This window comes from Platalea leucorodia (genome assembly GCF_965183815.1).
Source record: "Platalea leucorodia genome assembly, chromosome: 4".
Lineage (NCBI taxonomy): Eukaryota > Metazoa > Chordata > Aves > Pelecaniformes > Threskiornithidae > Platalea > Platalea leucorodia.
The window spans coordinates 98,985,655-99,010,654 of record NC_138826.1 but is presented as its reverse complement, the minus strand read 5'-3'; the positions used below and the strand labels follow the sequence as shown (position 1 = coordinate 99,010,654).

Genomic DNA, 25,000 nt, shown 5'->3' with positions numbered 1-25,000 from the left:
TCTGAAGTTTTAATATGTACTTTGTCAATTTTATAAGAACATCTGCGTATACACATTCACAGATGCATGGGTTAACAAGGAAAAAAGGAATGAATCCACCTGGATTCAATTCTGAATTTGATATCTACAGGATGTGCTAAGAGCATTTGATTTTTACCTAGGCAGGCACAGTAAGGATCAACTCTCTCTAAATTCTTGTTAAAACAGAACTATTTTATTCAATACCTTATTAGAACCTTTATTCCCATGTCATTTTTCTAACTATTCCTAGCATAAATACCTACAATTTCCCTTGAATTAAAGCAGAATAGCTTTAATTTTCACTGCTAGAAGAATAAATTGAAAAAAATATTAATTGAATTTACAAAAACAAATAAAAATATGAAAGCCAACTCTTTGTTTGGTTGAAATAGATATAAATGCAGTAAAACTCTTAATTTGCAAAATGAATTAAGGTGAAACCATGACTAGTCTCACTGTATATAGGTACTGCCTCACAAATAGAGTATACAAAATATACTAAACAAATATTTAGCAGTCAGCTACAGCACATGACTTCCTTATAGCTAGAATATAAAATAAATACTATCCAAGGATTACTGGATTACTATCTGGGTTAGCATCCAACCTGCCACTACACAGCAACTGATACAATAATAAAGAACAAGACATACTGCTTGATTCTCCTTACAAAGTTAACCCTGCCGTAAAGATTAAAAATGGAAATTGAGCCTAATCTCTTATGTCTCACTGTTGCAATGTTTCTAGCACACACCTGAGGTTTGGAACACTCCAGGGTGAACTGAGGTCATGCAGTATCTACCTCAGCATAGAGTTTACTGAATTTGACTACAACTATTAGGACCCACAGGCAACAAGGTGCTTCAGTCTCCATCTAAATTTAACTATATTTGTTCTTATTTGTTTGGGAGATATGTTGCAAGGGAATGTGGGGTCATTTAGAAATTACTTTTATCACTGAAAAACATTTGAACAGCGTTTTCTGAAAGGGGGAGAAAACCCATTCATCCCTTCTTAAGGCAATACAAGTAATTGTGTGCCTTGAGATTTAAGGGACCTTTGATAAGGTTGGGTTTTTTACTCAGTATCTTTTTTCAAACATTTGTAAGTGTTAAGGAGAACTTCTGAACTCCATTTAAGCTTCAAATTTCATATATTTTCTTCAGAATGGTAAGTGACTGAGTTTTTAATGGAAGCCTTCAATGTTTTTGATCATGATATGATGCCATATTCATCGCTTCCAGATGCTGCAACACTGTTATTACAATATTCTATCCCCTATGTTGCTCCCAAGAAATTGCATTTTGTGCACTGGTATACCTAGCATACTCCTGCATCTGTCGTGTCCCTCAAGGGTCCGTATTCGGACCAATACTATTTAAAATAGTATAGCAATATACTATTAGCATAGCCAGTGGGATTGAGTGCACCCTCAGCAAGTTTGCAGATGACACCAAGCTGAGCGGTCCAGCTGATTCACGGGAGGGAAGGGAGGCCATCCACGGGGACCTTGACAGGCTTGAGGAGTGGGCCCACGTGAACCTCATGAAGTTCAATAAGGCCAAGCATGAGGTCCTGCACCTGGGTCAGGGCAGTCCCCAATATCAATACAGACTGGGGGATGAAGGGATTGAGAGCAGCCCTGTGGAGAAGGACCTGGGGGTACTGGTGGATGAAAAATTGGACATGAGCCAGCAACATGCACTTACCACCCAGAAAGCCAACCGTATCCTGGGCTGCATCAAAAGAAGCGTGGCCAGCAGGTTGAGGGAGGTGATTCTGCCCCTCTACTCCGCTCTCATGAGATACTACCTGGAGTACTGCATCCAGCTCTGGGGTCCCCCGTATAAGACAGACAAGGACCTGTTAGAGCAGGTCCAGAGAAGGGCCACAAAAATAGTCAGAGGGCTGGAACACCCCTTCTACGAAGAAAGGCTGAGAGAGTGGGGGTTGTTCAGTCTGGAGAAGACAAGGGGAGGCCTTATTGCAGCCTTTCAATACTTAAAGGGGGCTTATAAGAAAGATGGAGACTTTTTACCAAGGCCTGTAGTGACAGAGCAAGGGGCAACATTTTTAAACTTGAGGAGGGTAGGTCATGTTTTAAAATGAGGGTGGTGAGACACTAGAACAGGTTGCCCAGAGAAGTTGTGGATGCTCCATCATTGGAAGTGTTCCAAGTCAGGTTGTCTGGGGCTTTCAGCAACCTGATCTAATGAAGGATATCCCTGTCCAAGGCAGGGGGGCTGGACTAGATGATCTTTAAACATCCCTTCCAACCCAAACCATTCTATGATTCATTGCTATGCTTTCCTTTCCATACTTAAAGAATTCTGACTACAGAACTTTTATTTTTTACCAAATGAGTTCAGTTCCTTTAAGGGTGGTGTCCAGGTTTGCTTTATTACATTTCAGTGGTTGGAGTGCAACCACTGTACAAACAGGGAGGATAACAAGAAATATCCATTAAAAATGCACTACACATTAAGATACTAGTTCCTCTTGTGCTGTAATTTTTTAGTACTGAGGACCTCTTGTTTTGCAAGGACAGTTCAAAGATTATTTTGATGACTGATCTGTGGAAGAATTAATAGTCTAGAAGACTAATCAGGATAGAAAAATTTCATTTTTGTCAACTATACTTTCTTCCAGATTAACAGTAAATCAAGATCAAAAACAAGGAGTTCAGTTGTCCACACAAAAATAAATTTCATAGGCTTTTCTGCCAGCAGCTTAAGCTCGTAGAAAACACGGCCATACAAACACCTCTTTCTGGAAGTGTAAGCACAAGGAATAACACATAGGCTCTTGAAACTAACATTTCTCTCAACGCTGGAGTTCGTTTTTCAAAATCAAAGGCTGAAAGGCAAAGTTGAGGCATGTTGGCTAGAGACTTAAAGGATCTTACGTTTATAGTATTTTATGTATGTTCTGAGGAGGAAGCAACTATACAAAACATATATGAAAACCAAAACCCTTTTCTTTCTTTTCCATAACCAAAACAAGATTTGAACACCCATCTTTTAAATTGCTCAATATATTCCCATCTTGAAGACTTTCAGTATAGTATGATATATCCCAAGATATTTATTGTACATAGAAAACAAAATATTGAGATTGGTATTTGTATGTAACTCATGAAAATATGTAGGTGTGTGTGTTTCAATAGATAGATATGTTTAAATGTATTTGTTTCCAAAATTCTACACCACCATTTTGTTACATAATGGGAGCAGTATACTAAGGACAAATTCCCATGTGAAGTGCTGAGTATTTAAACATAAATTCTGAAGAAATATTTATATATGCCATGTCCTTTTATTAATAACCATGCTACTCGAATAAATCCTAACAACAGGTCATAGCTTAGTGATTTCTGACTTCTGATCAGAACTTACTTATCTACTACATAATTGGAATCTGTATTTTGACAAAGATTAGTATGGTTCCTTGATGGACCAACCCTGGGTTCAGAACTAGTCAGTACTTTTTATTAATGACACAGCAGATAGAAGAGAGAGCATGGTTATTAACTTCACAGACATCAACAAAATGGGAGGTAATGCAAGCATTTTGGTGAAGATAATGAGATTTCAAATGTGTGGCGACTTGAGAAAATCCAGTTAGAGGTTTAGAAAAAAACTGTTATATGAAGCAAGGCTGAAAGAAGGATGTCTTAAGTTATAGAAAGAGCAACAGGTCAGATGCTGGAGTTAAAAATTACTACAGACAGTGAAGCACTGGATCAGGTTGCTCGGGGAGCACTGGAGTCCCCATCCTTGGGGGCCTTTATGAAGAAGTTAGACACACATGTGTGAGGAGTGAGTTCAGTTGCTGCTAACTCTTTGGTAGAATAAAGGGATGATGAAGTCATCTCTTAGCAGGTATTATTACTACATCATGTCCAAATGTCCTCATCAAAATGGCTGTCTCCTATTGAACAAGTGCTGGCAAACTACACCTCTACCTGAGCTCAGGACTAACAATGCAGTGTAACAAACAGAAGGTGAGATGATGCCTGCAGCATCAGCAAAAATAAAATATGGCAATGCTAAATTATTTCAAAGAACTTTTTGGTAAAGATATAAACAAATGAACATACTCATTTCCATGGGTCACCTTCTTTACAATTGGTGGATCTATTGTTATAAAAGAAATTTTTCCTTCTACCCCAGCACTTTCAAAATGAAACTCTCTGTGAGAGACCTCTGTAATATAAAAGAAGGATTCTAATAACTTGCAGAGCTGCCTGCTCATCTCAATACATTACTTCTTCCTTGCTCATAGAGAACAGAACATGAAGTTCCTCTGTCTCCGTGGCTGCCTCAAACGTTCACTCTACCATATGCTTTACAGCTTTACCTGGAGATTTTTCTCTCGCTCCTGCAACTGGCAAACTATAACTTCACGTTCTCAGATGTATACTATATCCTTAAAGACATCATCATTTATAACATTTAACTGGAATGACTGCTAGGTGCCAGGAGACAGGTAACAGTTGCTGGACAGTTATGGAGGCCTCATGAAGACTGTAGGCTGCTGGAGAAGAGGTTTGAGGCTTCAAAGGAAAAAGAAAGATAACAGGACAGGCAGCTGAGGGATAAATATATACTAGGAAGGAATGTACAAAGTAACTTCCAAATATTTAGAGATGAAGCCAAATTCCCAAAGCCTACAATAACTCGTCTGACACAAGGCAAACTTGTCTTTTTGAGTTTTGCACAAGATTAGCCTGATCCTGCCTTGGGAAAACTTGTTTAGTGTAATAGCTACTAAAATCCTGCTAAAATCTAGGCAACAGCAACAAAACAAGTGTTACATTCAACTTTTAAACATTAGAACGTATGCTGTTGCTGACAAGAAAACAACCAGATCCTATAACCGAGTACATGATTTCTTAATTAAATTGAGTTGAGCCAGTGTCAACAAGAAGATACTTGATACGATATTCTCAATTATGGATAGCATGTTTTCTACAGAGGTTTCATGTCACATCAGCTTTAATGTAAGGGGATACTGAAGCCAGCAAAACAGCAGTGAGAACACAGAACAACAAAATATAAATAATTGCAATAAACAAGGTTTGGATTTGTTTAGTAGAAATAGTGCTCATTCCAGGCTTTGAGTAGAAAAAAAAAAAAATGAAGTCAGACAATGCCTTTTATATCCATCAGCACTGAGTTACTACAGAGACCCTGAGCACTTCCCTTCTTCCAAAATGAAGATTTAACAACGTAAGTTTCCCTGTATTTCTTTCATCCAATTCTACGGAAAGGAAAAATTAATTGGTTCTTTTCTCATTTGTATATGTAAAAAAAAAAGTTTAAAAAAAAATGAAAATGCAAGGGTTTCGGTGTTTAATTCTGAAAGCCGCCAGGGAAGTGCCACAACCCTTCCAGGATTCCCAGCAGAGCAAATTCCACAGTTTAGGTCTGGGTCCTCTAAACATTGTTGCCAATATCCACCCAAAATCTTTAATGTTCTGCTAAAATCATTTAAGGGAAAGTGCTGTGGGACGTCATGATCGAGAGAGATGCAGCCTCTCAGACAGTTAAGTCAATGTAGTGACTGGCACGGAAAAGACTTTGCTCTTGGCTTTGCATCAAAGAGGTGGTAGATGTTGGGAGAGAAAAGCTGCCTAGGTCAATGTGCTTACTGTCAGCTCTGTAGCCAAGCGTATGGTCTGCAGCAAGTCATGTCATTTTTTAAGATCTTTCAGTGCATTTTTAGTCCACATAGGGATTGCAATAATCAGTCTAAAATCATGAAAGGGTGATTTTTTTTTTTTTTCCTGGGCTGTAGCTGAAAGTATTTTGTATTGCTATGGTGACTTAGGCGCCTAGTAACACTAAGGAGTTTCTTTCTTTGGTATTCAGTGGCACAAAGGGCAATAAATTAGGTCATGTCTTGAAGTCCCTCCCAGGCTTATTTTCCATGAGACTTTAATTTTGATACTATTGACTCACTAGCTTTCCTAGTGACTTCATGTAGAAGTATATAAAGATGATGAATTTGCTGGAACTCAGCTGAAGAAAGTTTTCCCAAGGGAATCTTTGGGACTGAACAATTTCTAAGCCATATGTGGTATGACAACCTATGTTGATTATTTCTTTTAAGATTTTCATTGCCTGTTAAAGTAAAAGATTTCTAAAAGTTACAAAAAAAAAAAAAAAAAAAAATTATGTTGCTCCCAAACAACTTTAACCGTTTCCCAAAGCAAATGAGGTACAGTTTGACCCATTCTTCCTCACAATTCTGTAGACAGCCCACAAACATTACATCTTCAAAACCAATCAACTGGTTAGTCTGGAGATATTTTTCCAACTGTATTATTTCTCCACTATCTTTACTTCTCTTACATTGACTATGCTTCAGTATATAAAAAGAACAAAACAGAAGACGTTATATTTGTGTTACACCATATTTTTTAGAGAACTCCACATTTCCAGTGCGACTTTTTATGTTAGACACCTGCAATTTTTGTTTACGTTTTTACTTATTACCCACATTGCCCTCAATTCTTTCATGCTGTAGGCATCCTAAACTACAAGTGCAATTTTGATTCAGCTACACAAAGTGTTCTGTGTATACTTTGGGAGAAGATATTAAAAAGATCCACAGCTACAGAATTCTTCAAACTGTGGAAGTCTGAAAATTTTTGTGTCCAAGTCAACAAGGTAAGCTACTAAAGCACAAAGAATACTGTGGCCAAACTAATTCTTTCTGTACACTTCTATATTTTAGTATTTGAAGAACATTTTTAATCTTTATTTTTATCGGAAGCATCTTGACTTTCTAAAGACTTTTCTGTGTTAACATCTAACATTATATAAAATATTTTCCTAGTTTAACCTGTTGAAACATATTATTTACAACTTTTATTTCTGTCTGACCTAGTATTTTTAAAGCTGTGACTTTTGTTAGACTTTTCTACAAAAAAATTTTTCACCAAGTATTATTTGGTAAAATGATAATCACTATATTACAGATGTAGTAACTGACCTGTTTGCTTGGGTTTTTTTTGTCCCCATCCCCCCCCCCCCCCTTTTTTTTTTTGTAGCAGATCTGGACTAGTATTTCCTCAGGAAGAGCTGTATCTCATCTTCCCAGTACAGCTCTAGGTCTGTAGCATATTCTATAGCAGTTTAAAATGAAAAGCTCTTCTTTCCAACCCACTGTTTCAGATCTAGAATTTTTATATTTATGCCTTGGTAAGCAAAAGGAGACAAATCCTCAAATCCTACAGTATTTTCAATATATCTAATTCTATTACTTTGTCTCTTTACAATTTCACGCTATTATAAAAAGTTTATTATTTTTCTTAAGTAGAAGTGAACTGTTTATTGACGTGAATATGTACAGCCATTTAGGGAGATACTAATCCAAATATTGAGAAAGGGAAGAAAGCGTATTAGATGAGTAATTAAATACAAATTCAGTAATGCTACAACTGTCACAGAATCCATTATTATTTTTCCTTGAACATCAGGAATCACTTCCCCCATGTATTTCTCACATATACTGAAATGCTGAAGAAATGCTATTATTCTAGATAAAATAATGCCTATATGCAAATCTTTAGCTTCAAGCAAGAAAGGAAGGTCCTATTGTCACATATCCTTGTCAGGCAGCTGAGGGTGCGCTATCTCATTTCACTAAGGAGGGAGTGAAGCTACAACATCCTGGTGGAAGAAGACTGGAAATGTGATGCCTATAGAAGCATTGCTCCTCAATGGGGGTGCTTCTGGATGTGCTTTGTCAACCTGCCAGTTTCAAATTACACCCTTCCACCCTGGGTTCTCCAAGAGCCATGTTGAGAAAAAAAGGGAAGTAGCAACCTTTTCTTCTGTCAAATGCAACACTGAAGCACAAAAAATACCTTCAAAATATACTTTTTTTCATATCTATCATCCCATCCATCAGTAAGGATTTCAAGTCTACCGTGGTGGAGCTGGGAGTTGCACTGACTTGGTGACGGAAAGAAGAAGCAACACCCCTAGCTGGCAGGCACTGCTGCAGACTCTGACAGGAGATGAGAGTGCACTGGAATAATTAATTAGGCCACTAAGGTTTGTCTTCTTTAGTTCATCACTAGAGGAGATGGCATAAGATGGAATTAATGATCAATGGTCACAAAGTGCCTCTGGCGCATCAAGTAAGGTGTAGGAACAAGTAAGAATGAGTTTGTGTAAGTCTGTTATTGCTTTTACAGCCTCCAAGACTAGAGACTTGCTTTCCTATTTATAATAGGTGTTGATATAATTTTATCAGTCACTGTAAGAGAAGCTAGTGTTCTTCATGCCTTCCCTTCAGTTATTTTAAGATAAAAGGTAGATGAGTCCCTCTGGGAAAAAAATAAATTAATCACAAACCCCATCATTACCAACTGCACAAAACTGGTCTTGCAAACACAGCTTTTCTTTTGTGATACCTGAAAAAGATGTAAACTCAGTTGTTGCTATTTGTAAGATCCATCCCTGCAGTGAGCACCTGATATGACCTCACTGGTATCTGTAAAACAAAATCCAGAGCATCTTTTCTCCTTGAGCTTGGTTGCTAAAAAGCTTGCTTGCTTCTGCTCACTCTCTCATTGTTTTGCCTTTATGGAAACATACTGTAGGATCACAGGATAATTCAGGTCAAAGGGGCCTCAGGAGATTCCTAGGTCAACCTCCTGCCCAAAGAAGGCACAGCTACAAGGTCAGACCAGGTTGCTCAGGCTTTTACCCAGTTAGGTCTTGAAAATCACCAAGGATGTAGACTATACAACTTCCTTGGCAACTGCCCCACTCACTGCCTGACTGTCCTCATGAGGAAACAGTTCTCTTTATACCTGGTCTGAATCTCTCATTTTAACTTATGCTCACTGTCTCTCAGTCTGCCACCACAGTGAAGAGCCTGGCCCCATCTTCTTGCTAATCTCCCTGTAGGTACTGAGGGTCAGGTCCCCCTCTTCTCCAGGCTGATCAAGCTCAGCTCCCTCAGCTTCTCCTCACAGGGCAATTGCTTCTGCTTCCGATCATCTTGGTAGCCTTCTGCTGAACTCAATCCAGTTTACTGCTGTATTTTTCATATTTGAGGTGCCAAAACTGGACACAGTATTCCAGGTGTGGTCTAATGAGTGCTGAGAAAGGGGGGATAATCATTTCCCTCAGTCTCTTGTCCCTCTGCTGCGCTTAATACAGCCCAGGACACTGTTGACCTTCTCAGCTGCCAGGGCACACCACTGGTTCATGCTCAGCTTGCTCTGCTGATACCCCCAGGGCCTTCTCAGCAAAGCAGCTCCCCAACCAGGCCATCCTAGTGTGCATCATTGCAAGGGGATCTTCCTTCCTCAGTGCAGGGCATGGCATTTCATAAAGTTCCTCTTGGCCCAGTCCTTCAGCCCATAGAGGTCCTCTGAATGGCTCTCCTACCCTTATGTATATTGACTGTTCCCCCCAGCTTGATGTCATCTGCAAACCTCATGAGAAAGAGGTCCATCCTACAGGACATCAATAAAGATGTTCAATAGGATAGGTCCCAGGATATTCTCATGTCCCAGGAGAAATCAGAGAATACTCAGGTATTGCAAATGGAACACCAGAGTAAAAGGCAAGAAAAATTATTAACTGGATGTGAAGATCTAGCATGAACATGGCAGAGGAAAGCTACCCTGAGTGCATATGTATCTCTACTATCAGAGGAGAGGGGGACAGCAGGAAGATACTCATTGTTATCTGAAAATTTGAACTAAGTGAACACGTTGTACTATTTTAAAGAGAAGAATATGCCACAAGCAATAGAGGGTGTCTGAAAAGGAGGTACAAAGGATTAAGAAGGCAGTTTAATGCCAAAAATCCCAGAAGAACAGGTGATTTTATCTGTATCTTTTGGATTTTAGGGGAATATAGATAGCAGAAAATATTAAGACATTACACTTTTATTAACTGACCACCCCCACCAAACCTTTTAACAAAATCACTTAGAAACTTATTGGTTAACAGGGCATTCCCAACTAGTCCTGCCACAACTCACAAATGTTTTCTTGCTTGCATTTGCACAGATAAAAAGGTTCCGGATTTCAACATTAGCAGTTTTGCTAATGTTATAGACTACTAAGACTGCACAACTTTTCAAAGATCTAATAAAAAGATCTCAGATCTGGGAGAACTCCTTGTCTTATTTGGAAAAAAAAGATTCTAATGAACTAAAATTGAGAAATGGGGCTGTAAGCAGTCACAAGAAATATCAGATGGAGATTATGAGTGATTAGGAGTGACTGAAGGCAGAATAAGAAATGAGGGAAAGCCAAAGCCATGAAGACAAACGGTTTCCTGGGATGAAATCCAGATCTCATTTAAATCAATGGCAAAATTCCCCTTGACTTGATTAGGGCCAAGATTTCACTTGTGAAGTTTATTCACAGCAGAAACTGTAAGTGAAATACACAATGCATCTGACAGAACACTTGGGGAAAAGAGGGAATAACCAAAGGTGATACACATAGTGAACCACGTATTTTTCTACCAGACAAATGAGGTGGAATAACAAGTATATATAAGACCACTAATTTTACTTGCCCTATGAGGCTTCTAAGAGTAATACAACAGTAAACAAGGAGATCTGATGGATGTATTTTAATTTGCAAATTCCTGTGAGAAACTTCAAAAATCTAACTCATACTTAAATTAGATTTAAAGATTCGCCAGTAATAAAACTAGTTAGATGAAGGAAGAACAGAAGATTATTTCACAACATGGAGGCAGGTTAAAAGTGAGAATTCTCTAAGATCCTACATTTGATTTCTATTTTGAATATAATTATGAATGCCCCAGAAGAAGATATAAACAGACGTAACAACACAATATATTTAGACTGGTCATATGTAAAGTTAACTTTGGAAAAAAATAACAAAGCTGATGATCCATGGCAGATCAATTTACTGTTGACAAATAAAAGAAAGAAAATAAACTACCCATATACATCTATCTACTGTAACCACTTGGGAAATATATGTTATTATGAATCCTTCAATGGCGCCTCTTCTTTAAGAAGTCAAAAAACCAGCATGTTAGACTAATTAGGAGAGAATAATGACAGTGACAATAATATAAAACATGTTTATGTATTTATAGTAGGCCCTCACTTCAACTAGTATGTTCAATGTACTTGATTACCTTTTAGCTATTACTCACTCATCTCAAAAATAGTATTGCAGAATTCAGAAAAGAACAACAGAAGTGACCTATGGCATGGTACACATCTGTAGGAGGAAACATTAAAAATGATAGGAGTACTTTGAATTGATTTAATTTAGCTGCCACTGAAGTCAACACAAGAGGAGTAGTGGCTTGGAGACAAGAGTAAAAATGATATACTAGAAATATGGAAATAAGGAAAATACACAAAAAAAAAAGCAAACGTTCACACTTCACCTTACCCGTACTTAAGGGTCACCCAATTTAATATGGCATATTTATGATCATTTTAACACTACTAATTTCTTCTAATGATACAAATGCACGGAGCTACTGCTAAAGAAAAGTTTTAAAAATCCTCAGTAAGTTACACAGCTAATGAGCTGTGTTTTTTTTAAATTTATGAAATATTTTTAATAGGATTAAAATATGTAAGTATTCAATAATTCTGAGATGCTGCCTGCCATTACTCTAAAGGAAAATGTTTTAACAGGTATTGACCCTCACAGCACAAGAGCCAGCCAGCCATTAATTCATGGAGATTAGAAGCAAACCCCTCCTTTTTCCTATCTATATTATAGGCATTTCCCAACTCAGGGATGATTTTGTGCTGCTTAGCTACAAAATGCACCAATGCATTTGTTCCTAAAGTGGCTGGAGACAGTGTTTGGTGCTTCTTGCCCCATCAGTTTGGCCCTGCCCAAGCACATGAAAATACAAACTGGTTCACATTAAATTAGGGACAGCTAAAACTTACAGCTTCTATTCTAAGCAAAGTTTGAAAATGGACATTGGTGGCAAATCAGAATGGAAAGGAAAACACGCAAAACAAGTTTTTGAAGAATTTCAGCTTTATAGTAATGAGTCTGAGTCAAAAAAATGTTGAAAATAATAATTAAAAAACCCCAACCAAATATGTTCTCCTCTTCCTTTTAGCTTTGTACAAAGAAATGAGCTTTGTACAGAGAAATTTCTAGAGAATAAATTGACGTATCTGTTGATACCCACATAACAATTTCCTTTCCTTTTAGCAAAAAAAGAAAAAAAATTTGATTAAAAATTGGTAATAAAAACATACAGATTTTTTTTCTTAGATTATGAAACTGATAATTAAATTGACTAGGTCTTCATGTTAGTTTGTTTTGTTTTGTTTTTAAACTTAGCAAGAAAATGCCAAGACAATAAATAGGGATACCCTATCTGCATTGATATATTATCAGCTATGAATGTTAATAATACTTACTATAAAAATAATTGGATGAAATCTTTGAACTGTAGATAAAAAAAAGGATCTTTCCAGAAAACTGACATATTAACAATATATTTTCTTTAAACATCAAATGAGGCTCAAAACTCATGCACAATTAGCCCTTTTTACAGGAATTTTTAGGAATCAAGTTCTGATTAAGAAGATGACATTAACACAGATTTTCTGATTCTAGTGACTCTTACTAAAATTCCCATCCTTGACATTGGCTTGCTCCCTTTGGTGTCTAAATAAATGTATTTTCTCTATGATAGAACCACAAAAAAGTAGAAACTTGACTAGGAATTAGCTTAGGGCACAGGCCTCTAAAGTCTTTCAAACCATCAACTGCATCTAGTTCAAACATCAAAAGTTGACATGCTAAACAAAGAAACAGATTAGGGAGAAAGAGCACAGAAGTTTTTAAGGTAAAAACTCAAAGGAAAATGACGAAGTACTAGAGATTTGAGTGTCTGAATATTTTGGGGGTTGTTGAAGAACCATTGAAAAAGAGCAAGCCTGAAAACAACAAAGTTTAAGAAAAGAGGCTACAGATCTGGCACGCTCTGTAGTATCTAATGGTTGGGAAGTTTTAAAAATTGTACCCGTTACACAGAAACTTAGCAGCAACAACTAAATATCTCAGTGTTATTTATGGGTTAGAGCAGGTAAATGTTCTCTGTACAAAATCTAGAAAGCTATTCAATGATCCAGGAAAAGCTGAGGGAGAATTTGGACTGTACTGTGCATGTTTTTTATACATCTTGCTATAAATACAGGCTATATAAAATTGTTTTTCTATTTCTGTTAAAAATTTTTACATCAGTATAAGTCTGCTATCTTGGAAAACATACAGCTGATCAGATAGATAGTGTGGGACCAAAAGGCTGAAAATATTATCCTTTTACTAAGACTTCCAGCACACTTTTGTGAGATTTTGTAAGTGAATCATCAACACTTTTCCACAGTGGCACCTAACCATTTTGTTCTAACGCAGCAGCAAGGGACTAAATAGCGTTACACTTACATTTGGGCATGGTAGATTTTTCTTTTTCTGGAACAGTCTTCACTGAAAATGTTGATTGATAGGTACGCTTGATGGGTATGTTTCAAAATTTTCAGCAGGATACTACCAAAATATTTCCTTTTCATATGCTAAGTTTCTTGGAGCATTATTCTTTTATTTTATTTTTAAAATGTTTAAGAACTAGGACTTGAAGTGATGGAGAATGTTTTTTCAATATGCCCTTCCAATACATTTTTTTCCAAATAGTTGATGGTAGCATTTAACAAGTAGAACCACACAGCAAACTCGGCAGGGACAAATGGGTCAAACTGACCTGTGTAGGACTGTTGGCACTGCCCTCGCTGACATTCCTCACATTAGCTGAATCTTACGCTCACTATATATTTTTCTGTAAGGCCAAGGTTCATTCAATCTTAAAAATAAGAATGCTTAAAGATATTTAACTATGACAGCTGTTCCATATTACAAAGTAAATGGACTTGGACAATCTCAGCTAGCCTCTAGTGAGGCATGGCATGCATGAAAAAACCTTATTTTTTCCAGATTTATCATAAGAATCGCAGAAAATAGGGTTGGAAGGGACCTCAAGAGATCATATAGTGTCTTCAACCCCTTCCCCTACCTCCATTTATACCTAAACCACTTCTGACCACTTCTAATTTGCTCTTAGAAGTCTCCAGTATGAGCGATTCCACAGTCTCTCTGTGCTGGTACACGTATCAGCACTTAATTATCCTACAGTCAGAAAGGTTTTATTTTTTCTGGTGTCTACCCTAACTCTTCTTGCTGAAATACTAAGCAATTATTTCTTGTCCCGCTCCCAATCAAGAAGGACAAGCTCATTCCCATCTTCTCTACACAGCATTCTGAAGACTCTCATCATTTCCCCACTCATTTTCTCTCTTCTCAACAAACCTATTCTTTTTAGTCCTTTCTCAGTTTTCAGAAAAGGCCAATCAGAAGAACTGGGTGGAGGACATAGCTTACTTTTGTGTACAACATTCCTGTTAAGTATGCTTCCACAACCACATACCTTTATCAGTGCACATTCAGTTGGTGACCTGCTACAATTTCTAGAGTCTTAAGAATGACTGTGTATCCAGTCATCACCACCTCATATTTACACCAATGATTGTTCTTACATGTAACACTTCAAACTTATTCTAACTTTTCTCAGAACATTTCACCAAATTGTAACAACATGTGAATACTAATCATGCCTCCCATTTTTCTGCTATTGCAGATTTAAGATTTGGATGTGAAGGGCAACATGTCTGAAGACTGTTATATCTGTATGGCCTCTGCAAGAAAACACAAATATAGTCTGCCTGCAGACTGAGCAGATTAGGAGATACCCGAGATATCCCAGAGTCTAGGTTAACATATCCTGCCTCTTAACCGCATACTTTGGTGTATGCTTAACACAGTCTTCTGCTTCACAGGGCAGTATATTCCAGACAAATGAAATATATGCAGTGCAATACATTGTTCATTACTACATCTGTAAATATCTAGCTCCAAAATAAAACAAAAAAGTATGTTTTAAATTGTAATTCCAGTAACTCCAGATTGATACAAAAGTGTAACTATTTCTTGCATGATGCTATGAATGAAAGGGCATGCATAGTAACAGAACACTACTTGATGAGTGCTCATCTCAAGGTATTTCACTGCTACCAGTCATGGCTTACCTTTCTGTTTAATGTACCTATAGTGCAGTCTAATGCTAACTGGCATTGTGTCAAACACTTCTCTAAACAAAGCCTGATGCTATTCTACTTGGGGACAGTAGTGTAAGTAATATACAGCTTCCATTCAAACTACATCTGAAGATGTTTTCAAAAATTAAACAATTCAATTACTACCTAAAGACTGCAGGAGTTTGGGGCAGGGATTTGAAAATCCTTTTTGTTTTGCCTTTGTACAGCAGTTATCACAACAGGGCCTCCAGCCCATCCTTTAATACCATACTACAAAAATAAACCACAACAGTTTAGCTGAATTTAGCTAAAATATAGTTTTTTCCCCATAAGAACTGACAGAAAGAAGAAACACATTATATACGACTATGTCTGGAATGCTTCAAAAAAACTGTTAACACCTGCACATGAAAATAAATCCAAACTGAGTAGTTTTATGGAATGGCTACTAGAATGATGAGAATGGACAGTCTGCTGTATCAGAAAGAGCCTGTTTGGACTAGCAAAATGAAGATTCAAAGTTTGCAGCGTGCTCTCTAGAACACATTTGAGAAACAAAGAGGAAGAGTAAGAAAGACTGTGTAAGCTAGAACATATATCAGCGAAAATAAATTGGAATATATTTAGTCTGGAAATTGGAATGTGGCTTATAATCAAAGGAATGAAGTTCCACAACAACTTTCAAATTTGAGATGGGACTATAATCATTTTAGGAGAGGAATTGTATGACACGGTTGCACACAACATGACTCATTTCCTCTGTTCTTAGAGCAAGAGCAGATAAAAGCTCAGAGAACATTTTTCAGCTGTGATGTCTGATAATTCCAAATTTGCAAGGAACGAGGAAAAGGAGGGGAAACATAAAGAAAAATAAAAATCAAGTTGTGGGAAGTCCCTAATTACCCAGAGTACTACTATCACAGCATAATACTGCATCAAAGAAACATTTCCCCTTACCCATCTCAATCAGAAGCTTATGGAAGTCTTTGAAAAGGGTTAGTGAGAGGCCATGATCATACAAAGGCTCTGCAACATCATTAAACCTCTATTAATGGGTACAGTGGAACAAATGAACTTGGTAAGTCTAGGTAAATGTCCTGGTTTCGGCTGGGATGGAGTTAATTTTCTTCCTAGTAGCTGGTATAGTGCTGTGGTTTGGATTTAGGATGAGAATAATGTTGATAACACACTGATGGTTTAGTTATTGCTAAGTAGTGCTGACACTAAATCAAGGACTTTTCAGCTTCTCATGCTCTACCGACTGAGAATGCTGGAGATGCACAAGAAGCTGGGAGGGGGCACAGCCAGGACAGCTGACCCAGACTGGCCACAGGGCTGTTCCATACCGTATGGCGTCATGCTCAGGATATAAACTGGGGGAAAGCTGGCCGGGGACTGCTGCTCGGGGACTGGCTGGGCATTGGTCGGCAGGTGGTGAGCAACTGCATTGTGAATCGCTTATTTTGTATATTTTTTTATCATTATTATTCTTTTCCTTTCCTTTTCTGTCCTATTAAACTGTCTTTATCTCAACCCACGAATCTCACTTTTTTTTCGCCGATTCTCTCCCCCATCCCACTGCGGGATGAACAGTGATTTGCAGTGAGCCAATGGCTGTGTGGTGGTTAGCTGCCTGCCAGGTTAAACCACAACAGTAAAGAAGGAAGACTACTGGATTTGTTCAGCCTAATTTAAAGATATACATTTAATGTTGTTGTTCAATTGGAGAAAACCACCGGAATATCTGCAGTTGTAACCCTAACAGAGACTATATCAGGGTCTGTACTACACATATGCACTCCCAGCACTGTTCTAAATCATAGACTCCTGTTAGATGCCAAGACCACATTTTCCCAACTGCACTTTGCCAGAAGACTGTGAACACTGCTTTTGTATATGGACTTTACCAGGTATAATCACATCTTTAGTCATCTTGAGGTTTGATTACTTTAATGTGACCTACACGTGGGTTTTCACACTGTGATAAAGTCTTTCTATAAATTCTTTTGAAAAAAAGTGCATTGAAAGTTTTAGTCTTTTAAAATGTATAAAGTGCCTAGAGTTTTCCACAAATTCTAAAGACTAAATCATAGTCCAATAATAACACTTCCTCAGCATAACGTTCTATATTTTTCAATGCATCTTCGCCTGGATTTATGGATCATAATTTAAATTACTGGTATAAACATTACCAATTGGATATAATTGTATGTTTTTATTTACCTGTTTACATGATGCGTAAATGTAAAGGCACCTTGTGGACACGTGTCTTTACAAAAAATATCTAAAGAGTTCAATTTCAAAAATTTTGGCTTATAACATTACAGTCACTCAAAATCCAAATGCAATCACCAAAACTGGATAAAATTTGTAACTGTACGTGCAGTTTTAGACATACACTGCAAATGGCACTATGAGCTTAGCTTTTGTGTCGTACAAAGACAATAATCTCCTATGAACTAAATTTAAGAGTTACACAACCACACTGCAGAGAGATTTAGTTGCACAACTTCAAACATTTTTAACATCTGTAACAATATTTAAGATGCTGCCTTTGCTTATACAGACCTGTTATGTGAAAAGCATAAATTGAGAATTCATGACAGCAGTACCACAAAGTTTTCAGCAAGACAGCTTCCAAAAAGATTCCGTGAAACCCCACAGGAGCCTACCAACTTGTACAAGCCATGCTATGGGGATCTGACACTTTTCAGCTGAAGGCACTGTATCTCTAGAGTGATCTTTTTGTCAAGACCATTGGGAATGTACTGTAGAAGTGCAACAATTGGGGCTGGAATAATGTAAAGAAGAAATAGCAACTTCTGATCCAAAGTAAGACATGTAACATTTAAGAAGCTAAAGAGGAAATGATAAAGGACTGGAACATCAGTCTTGAAAGATAAGAAAATTGATGAACAGAAGCAAAATGTAGAGGACAAATGGACTGAAAAGTAAAGTAATGCAAAATAAAAAAAAAAAAAAAAAGGACAATATAAACATTTAGGAAAATATTCAAGTGAAAAGTTATGTCAATGGGAACGGCTGAAAAATATAATTAATCAAAACATCATTGCTTATTTTTCCATTAGTGCCCACACATGAGTGGCTCTGTACGGAAGTAGGGAGACACAGTCACAACTCAAAAGAATTTACTGTCACATAATCCATACAATCAGGAAAGGAAAAAAAATGTAAATGGTAAGAAAATAGTATGATAAAGTGTTGGATTGCTGGACTTGCCTGTTACTTTCAGATGCTTTGCAGTGCTAGGCAAAGCCAAAATTATTTCACTGTGTATTGTCACAATAGAGCTTCTTTCAATGGGAATATACTCAAACAAAAGCTATAACCTTTAAGATCCTATGTTTCCTAGCTGCTCCTCTTTTCATATAAAAATAAAAATCAATTTTTGTCACAAAGTCTCTTTGCCCATTATCTTCCTTAAGTTAGATTTATGAATAAAAATGTGTGAAATTAAATTATACAGGCATTAAAATATCATGTGATTAGGTGAAACATTTTTGATGAACAAGGATACCCAGGAATAGTGCAATTGCTACCACATCCATCCGCTCAATTATATGCTTCTCACCTATTTAATAATGCTTGTTACATCCTTGTTAATTGATGTATTTCGAGAGTTTATTTTCTTATACACTATGTCAAGTCTTATACAATGAACAAGAGACTTGGATCATAGCAGTCTCCTAGAACAGAACAAGCCACCATGGTAAATGCAAAGAGATCATGAAATGGGACAATGCAATGGTAGGGGGAAAAAAAAAAAAAAAAAAAAAAAAAAAGGAAAGAAGGAAAGACAGGGGATTGGAACATTATGAAGTTAAAGAAACAAGGGAATGAAAGGGATTAAAACAGGAATGATAGGTAACCTACTGTAAGTGGTGTGAAAGCTTAACAGTGGGGGACTGGAATAATCAGATATGGGAATGACCTGACAATGGAATGCTTTCAAACTGAAGCACCTCAAAAGTAAATGATCTTAGAGCAGAATAATCATATTTGCCTCTGGGAATAAAATTTAAAGATAAAAAAGTTTGGGGGGAAAAAAAAAAAAAAAACTAAGTTTGACAATTATGCAGATAGAACTGCAGAGAAAAATGATCCAGACAGGGCAAGAGGGGGAAAGGTAAAGGAGTAGGGTTGGGAACAACAGCAGAATACAAAGGAAAAGGTGACTGAAACCACAGATGGTTGGAACTCACCTTTTCACAGACAGAATTGAAGACGAAGGACTACACTGGATAAACTCATTTTTCTAATTCATCTCAGATTGACTCTTACTCTTGTTCATTTGGACAAAAGCAATTCTTTCTCACAACAACCTAGCACAGCGTTTTCTAGAAACAGCTTTAAAGATCATGGGATATGTGTGTGCCTTGACATTTGATTTCAAACAATTCCTGTCTTACAAATAGAGTACAGCACTACAATAGCTGAACACAAAGAGTCATACACGAGACGAGGATATGTGAATTCGCTTTTTTTTAAGAAGTGACTCTTAAAAAATTATTTTTGGTTTTCACTGTAATTTTAAAAAGCAATCAACAATTAAAATTCTAGAAATTAGTATGTCATCCATTATCTCCAGGATTCTGGATTTGCTGTTAGGAACTAGATTACTTTCATAAATCAGTTGAGAACATAAGAGATTAGTTGCATTGTCCTCAATCTACACTTTCCTACAGTGTGAGCGGGGAGAAAACCATGATGACAGTCCCCTTCCACAAAACCTCACCAGTAGGATATTTCCTTTTCCCATCTCCTTTGCTAACTCCTCCCACTCCTTATTTAATGAGCTGCAGTGAGTTTTAACAGAACGGCATAACCACCATGTTGTTTCCTATGGTGAGACTACATTTCCTCAGTCTACAATTTTCTGAGTTTTCTGATGACCGATTTCTTTTTGTTTCCTCAACTGCTATGAACAGCTTTGCAGATTAAAATTTTACCTTTTCCCCCCAAGTTTATACAATGAAGTAAAATGGCACTTTGCATGATGCATTTGCCAAAATATGAACATTTGGACAAGAGATGCACTAAGCGTTCTGGTGCTGAAACACCCTGGTCTGTGCCAGTTGCAATGATCACTTAAGTGTGATCCATCTAGTACAAATGCACAGACAAACACCAGAAAAATGGTTGAACTCGATTTCCGTCCCTGATATTCCATCCCTGAGAGTGAGAACTGACTTTCAGTTCCTTCAGAGCCAATAAATTTAGATTCTTAAGTGAAGATCAGGATCATAACGAAATCAACTTTGTGCTATTATTTTTCCTGACTCTATTATATTCTTAAGAGTTTGATTCCTCCAGAACTCTTCAGCAGTATACTAGGTATGACAAGCAGGTTAAAAAGTTGTGGTATCACTAATGCATGAACTGTCATTATTGTCTCTAAGTATCATTTCATGTTTTGTCCAACGTTGTTGTTTCTTCAGGGACAATAAAAGTTTTTCCAAAGTTTCCCACAACCACGCAGCTTTAATTGCACTTATTTGGATGCTTGTAGTTTCTTTTTTTACTTCAGAAGTCTGCATTTATACCACAAAGGTGTGTACTGTGGAGCTGCTAACTAAATCCATGTACAATTGTTACGCAAGACTAGCAGTGCCTAGTTCTACATAAATAATCAATTTTTGTATATAAAATACCTTCTGTTGTGTTTGTCACTTTGAAACCTGTTGCTTATCAGCTAAGACCCACAGTAATTTTGGAGAAGTAGTCCACGTTCAAAAAATAAAGGAAGAAACAGAGTATTAAGTATTGATTTAAATGAAAAGATAACTGCCTGACATTGATTATTCACAACTGATATTAGAGGAAATTGGAATTTTGAACTGAACATATATGCCCACAATAAGGAATATATTTTCTCAGTGAAGATTTATGTCAAGGGAGCACTCAGTGCCCACGTCAAGCTACCAGGAATCAGATTTGAAGACCAATGAAAGACAGAACTTGGATTTAATGCTGCTAAAGCACAGAAAGGAAACCTAGACTCTGAGATGCCACTAGTGATACGCTACATACCGGATCATGGAATTACCACCTTTCATCAGACTGGGAACGGAAACTGGGAGTCAGGCAGCATAAAATTTCAGATGCTTTATATAATTATTAATACAGGAGATATCCCAACTACCAGGCCATGGTTATACTGATCACATAAAACTTACCGCAGTATTTTTAACTGTTCAAGAAGTGTAAGAAATGGAGCAGATTATATATCATTACCCAAGGCAAGAGCCACTGCCCTAAACACACTGGCTGGGACTCACTGCACTTAACAAGCATTTAAATGTTATACATTTACTTGAAGTTCTATACCTACCGTCTTTCTCTAGTAAATGAACAGAGACTGTTTTCTAAGTAAGCTGATTCACCTGCTTATGTTAGATACTTGTCCACAGATGGATAAGTCAATGACTCTAACGGCTCTTACTATTCTGTTTTGAAAACCAGATGTAAGTGCCAGGTTCAAATCCAAAGACTGGAATAATTTCCCTACTTTCTGACACTGAGCAGCTAAGGTATTACAATAACAGTAATGTTTCTCTGATAATGTTCTCATGCTAAAAACACAGAAATACTGACTACTGTACACACACACAATTTTCATTATATTTATAATAGGATAAATTTATGTTAAAAAAATTAATATGAAAATTCCAAAATAAGAAAGTTCCACTATCATATATTTATCTGGTAAGATGATATACAGTACAATTCTAACAACCAAATGCCTGAGATGCTTGGCTTTGACACTGTCACTGGGACTCTTTTCGCATTTCCTGCTGATGCTCTAATACCAAACAAATGTCTCTCCCTGGAAGCTTGTCTAGAATCCAAAATCTGTCGCTTCCCAACTGAATTCTCTGATCTCTAAATTGCACGCAACCTCTTGCCTCTTTCCCTAATACCATGCTCCATTGCTGCTGGCTGCGTGCCAGCTTCAAGATGGTAGGCAACGTAATTGCTCAGCATATTCCTGGTGTCACGGCTAGTACACTTTCCTGGGAATCGGGAGATGGATGTTTAATCTACTTGGAGATGAATGAAGCCACCTACTTCATAGGTGAGTGCAGTAATTATGACATTCCCCCCCTCAAACACTTCTCTAGGGCAAAAACACCCAGACTTGCTGGGTGAACCTTCTCAGGAAGCTACAAGTCAGTGGATGCTTGTGGCAGTAAAATACATTTTTTTCTAGTGCATTAACTGTTTTTCATTAAAAAACCCTGGGAGTATACAATCTGTGTGGGTAATGTAAAAGTTAACATTTCTCTTCATTGTTTGCCATATTCCTTACTACTTTTACTTCTGTCACGCTTTCCCTATGTTCTTTTCTCATTTTCTTAAGTAATGCTCTTTTTAACAAAAACGAGGGGCCCCGGTCAACATGGTCACGGAGGCAAGGAAGAGGCCTCTCTTCTTCCTTGGTCCTCTGCACAAGCCTCTCCCTTCCTTGACTTTTCCTTGCATATTGCATTCATTCCCTTTGTCATATTCTTGGCTCCCTCGGCAAGGAAAAAGCAAAAATTTCACAAGCGAGCAAGTATCTAGTCATAGCCTGTATCTTTTGGTTGACAGTTCCTGGTCTCCCAGAAGCTCAGTAATCTTGCACTAAATTTGGTGCAAGGGATGAATGAGCATAACCTCTTTCTCCAGTGGTATCTCAGTGCATTTACATTCTGTTGCTTCAATCTATCAAGAACCGAGCAACACGTAGTCCTATGTTTTGAAAGAGTCACCATGGCAAGTCCCAAAACTGCAAGTTTTGACAAACGACGTATCATAGAAATGAGAGAGGAAGGCTGAATGTTGAGTTAGGTGTAACTCAAGTTATTTGCCTTTTTTATAGGCAAGAATTGCTACAATATGCTGTATTTTAGCTATAAACACAGCCATAAATGTAGCCGTATCTACATAATCATATGCACAGATCTCTCAGTTTATCCAGCAGAATGGCAGACAGTACACAGGATATGTAAACAGATCTGCCAAACACTTACAAAACAATTTTAATAGCAAGTGTCATTCTTTTCTGTAAAGTAGCTGTTTTTAACACACATGATCTAACTCTTGTTTGCTCTTTAAAGTTTTATTGTCTTGGCATTTTATACAGGAAGAGAGCATTAGCATACTCAGGAGAACTGCTAAAAGTAAAAGGCCTCAAGCTACCCACTGCATGGTTGATAGCATAAAGCATGGGATATAAAAACTTTTGTCTGATTGCTCACTTTACTTGTTTTAGAATAGTGTTACTCTCAAGAGCATATATTCATGTTCTTTCTACTTCAAGTTTTATTACTTCTTTTGTATTATTTAATACATCTAAAGACACTTCCAAAAGACAAATTTTTCCATTTTGAAAAAGTAATGGTTTGGAACCTGATAAAATACATGAATGTTCACAGTGTATTATTTTCAAAGGCAAGTAGAATAAATGTGCAATAAAACAATTAAATGCATGACAATAAGCATTTCTATGTGATCATAGATATATTAACATGCCAAACAAAAGAAGAAAAACTTGGTAAAATATCTCCCCTAAAAAAGGTCAGATCAAAATGGATTCTCCGCACACCAGAGCATAACTAAAAAGGGAGTTTGGTCTCAATTATGGTTACTGCTAAATATCCCGCTCTAGAAATTAAAATGAACATTAAAAATGTGACAGAGAAAATGGAATGAAAAAAGGCAAATCAGATCAGCTATTTGAAACACAGAAAAAGAGAGACCATTATTGTGTATACATTAAAAATCATCCTACAGTAAACTTAGATTTAAGTCTACTTAGATATCACACTGCTAATTATTATATAAATAACCTGGGAAACAATACCTCCAAGATACATGTTTTACTATTTAGTAAACAAGAAACTGCCACATTTGACACCACTGATTAAGGCCAGGCATTTCTAAAGCTTCAGACACATTTCTGAAATCCACAATACATCAATTTTTAATACTTCCGCTCTCTCAGCTCCATTAAAAAGATGGTAGGGGAAAGATTTTAGAGTAATTAATGATATAGTTAGCTGCTAAATATTAATAGGAATCGTAGTCTTGCATAAAATATAACATATAAACCTTGCCAATACAGACGCACCAGTAATTAAACTTGAATATGTAATTACACTGATTTATACGACAGGCAAAAAGTTACACTTTACTGGCTTCTATGTAAACTGTGGGCAACAGTTAAACTTTGCATTTTACGGTTTATATAAATGGGCAATATCTCCACTACAGTTCATAAATGGTTTAGAGACTCGTAGTTAAAATTACAACTAATTCGAACATGAACATTCTGACTATACCTTACAAACCAGGCTGTGAAAATGACCACAGAGATCAGCCTCCCGTTACACTCAATGCTTGCAAGCAAGTTGAAGACGTTCAAAAAAAAAACAAAAAAACAAAAAAACCCAACAACAACAAAAAACCCACAACCAAAAAAAAACCCCCAAAAGCTTCGACCAATCTTACTACAAAGTAAATGAAGACTCACCTATTTATATGTTTTAATGTAAATGTTTAGTTTCAAACATATAGTTCCAGATGTTTCACTTACCATGTTTCAAAGCACTTTTGAGTAATATTGTGTCTTAGACTATGGCATTTCTTCTTGAAAGGATGCTAACTGCACTTACATGTGAGGCTGAGGAGAGCAGCCCGGACTGCTGTTTCCATTACTGTCAATGTGATCCAGCGAACCATTGAGATCTTCATGGACTGCCTGCAGTAAGCCACTGGATGCGTTATTTATCAATCCCGGGTTACTGAGCAATGGTAAACTACTCTC

At 37.1% G+C, this 25,000-nt stretch overlaps 1 protein-coding gene across 8 annotated transcripts in view; it reads right to left on the bottom strand.

The window, feature by feature from the left end:
- Positions 1–25,000, bottom strand: part of FOXP2 (forkhead box P2) — a gene marked incomplete at both ends in the record, with an annotated part of 196,228 nt that overhangs the window by 3,774 nt on the left and 167,454 nt on the right. For all 8 annotated transcript variants that reach the window (XM_082311270.1, XM_082311271.1, XM_082311272.1 and 5 more), the window contains one exon: positions 24,849–25,000. This exon is cut by the window's right edge and continues 12 nt beyond it. In XM_082311270.1, the coding sequence (XP_082167396.1) occupies positions 24,849–25,000 (152 nt within the window). The remainder of the gene's footprint in view (positions 1–24,848) is intronic.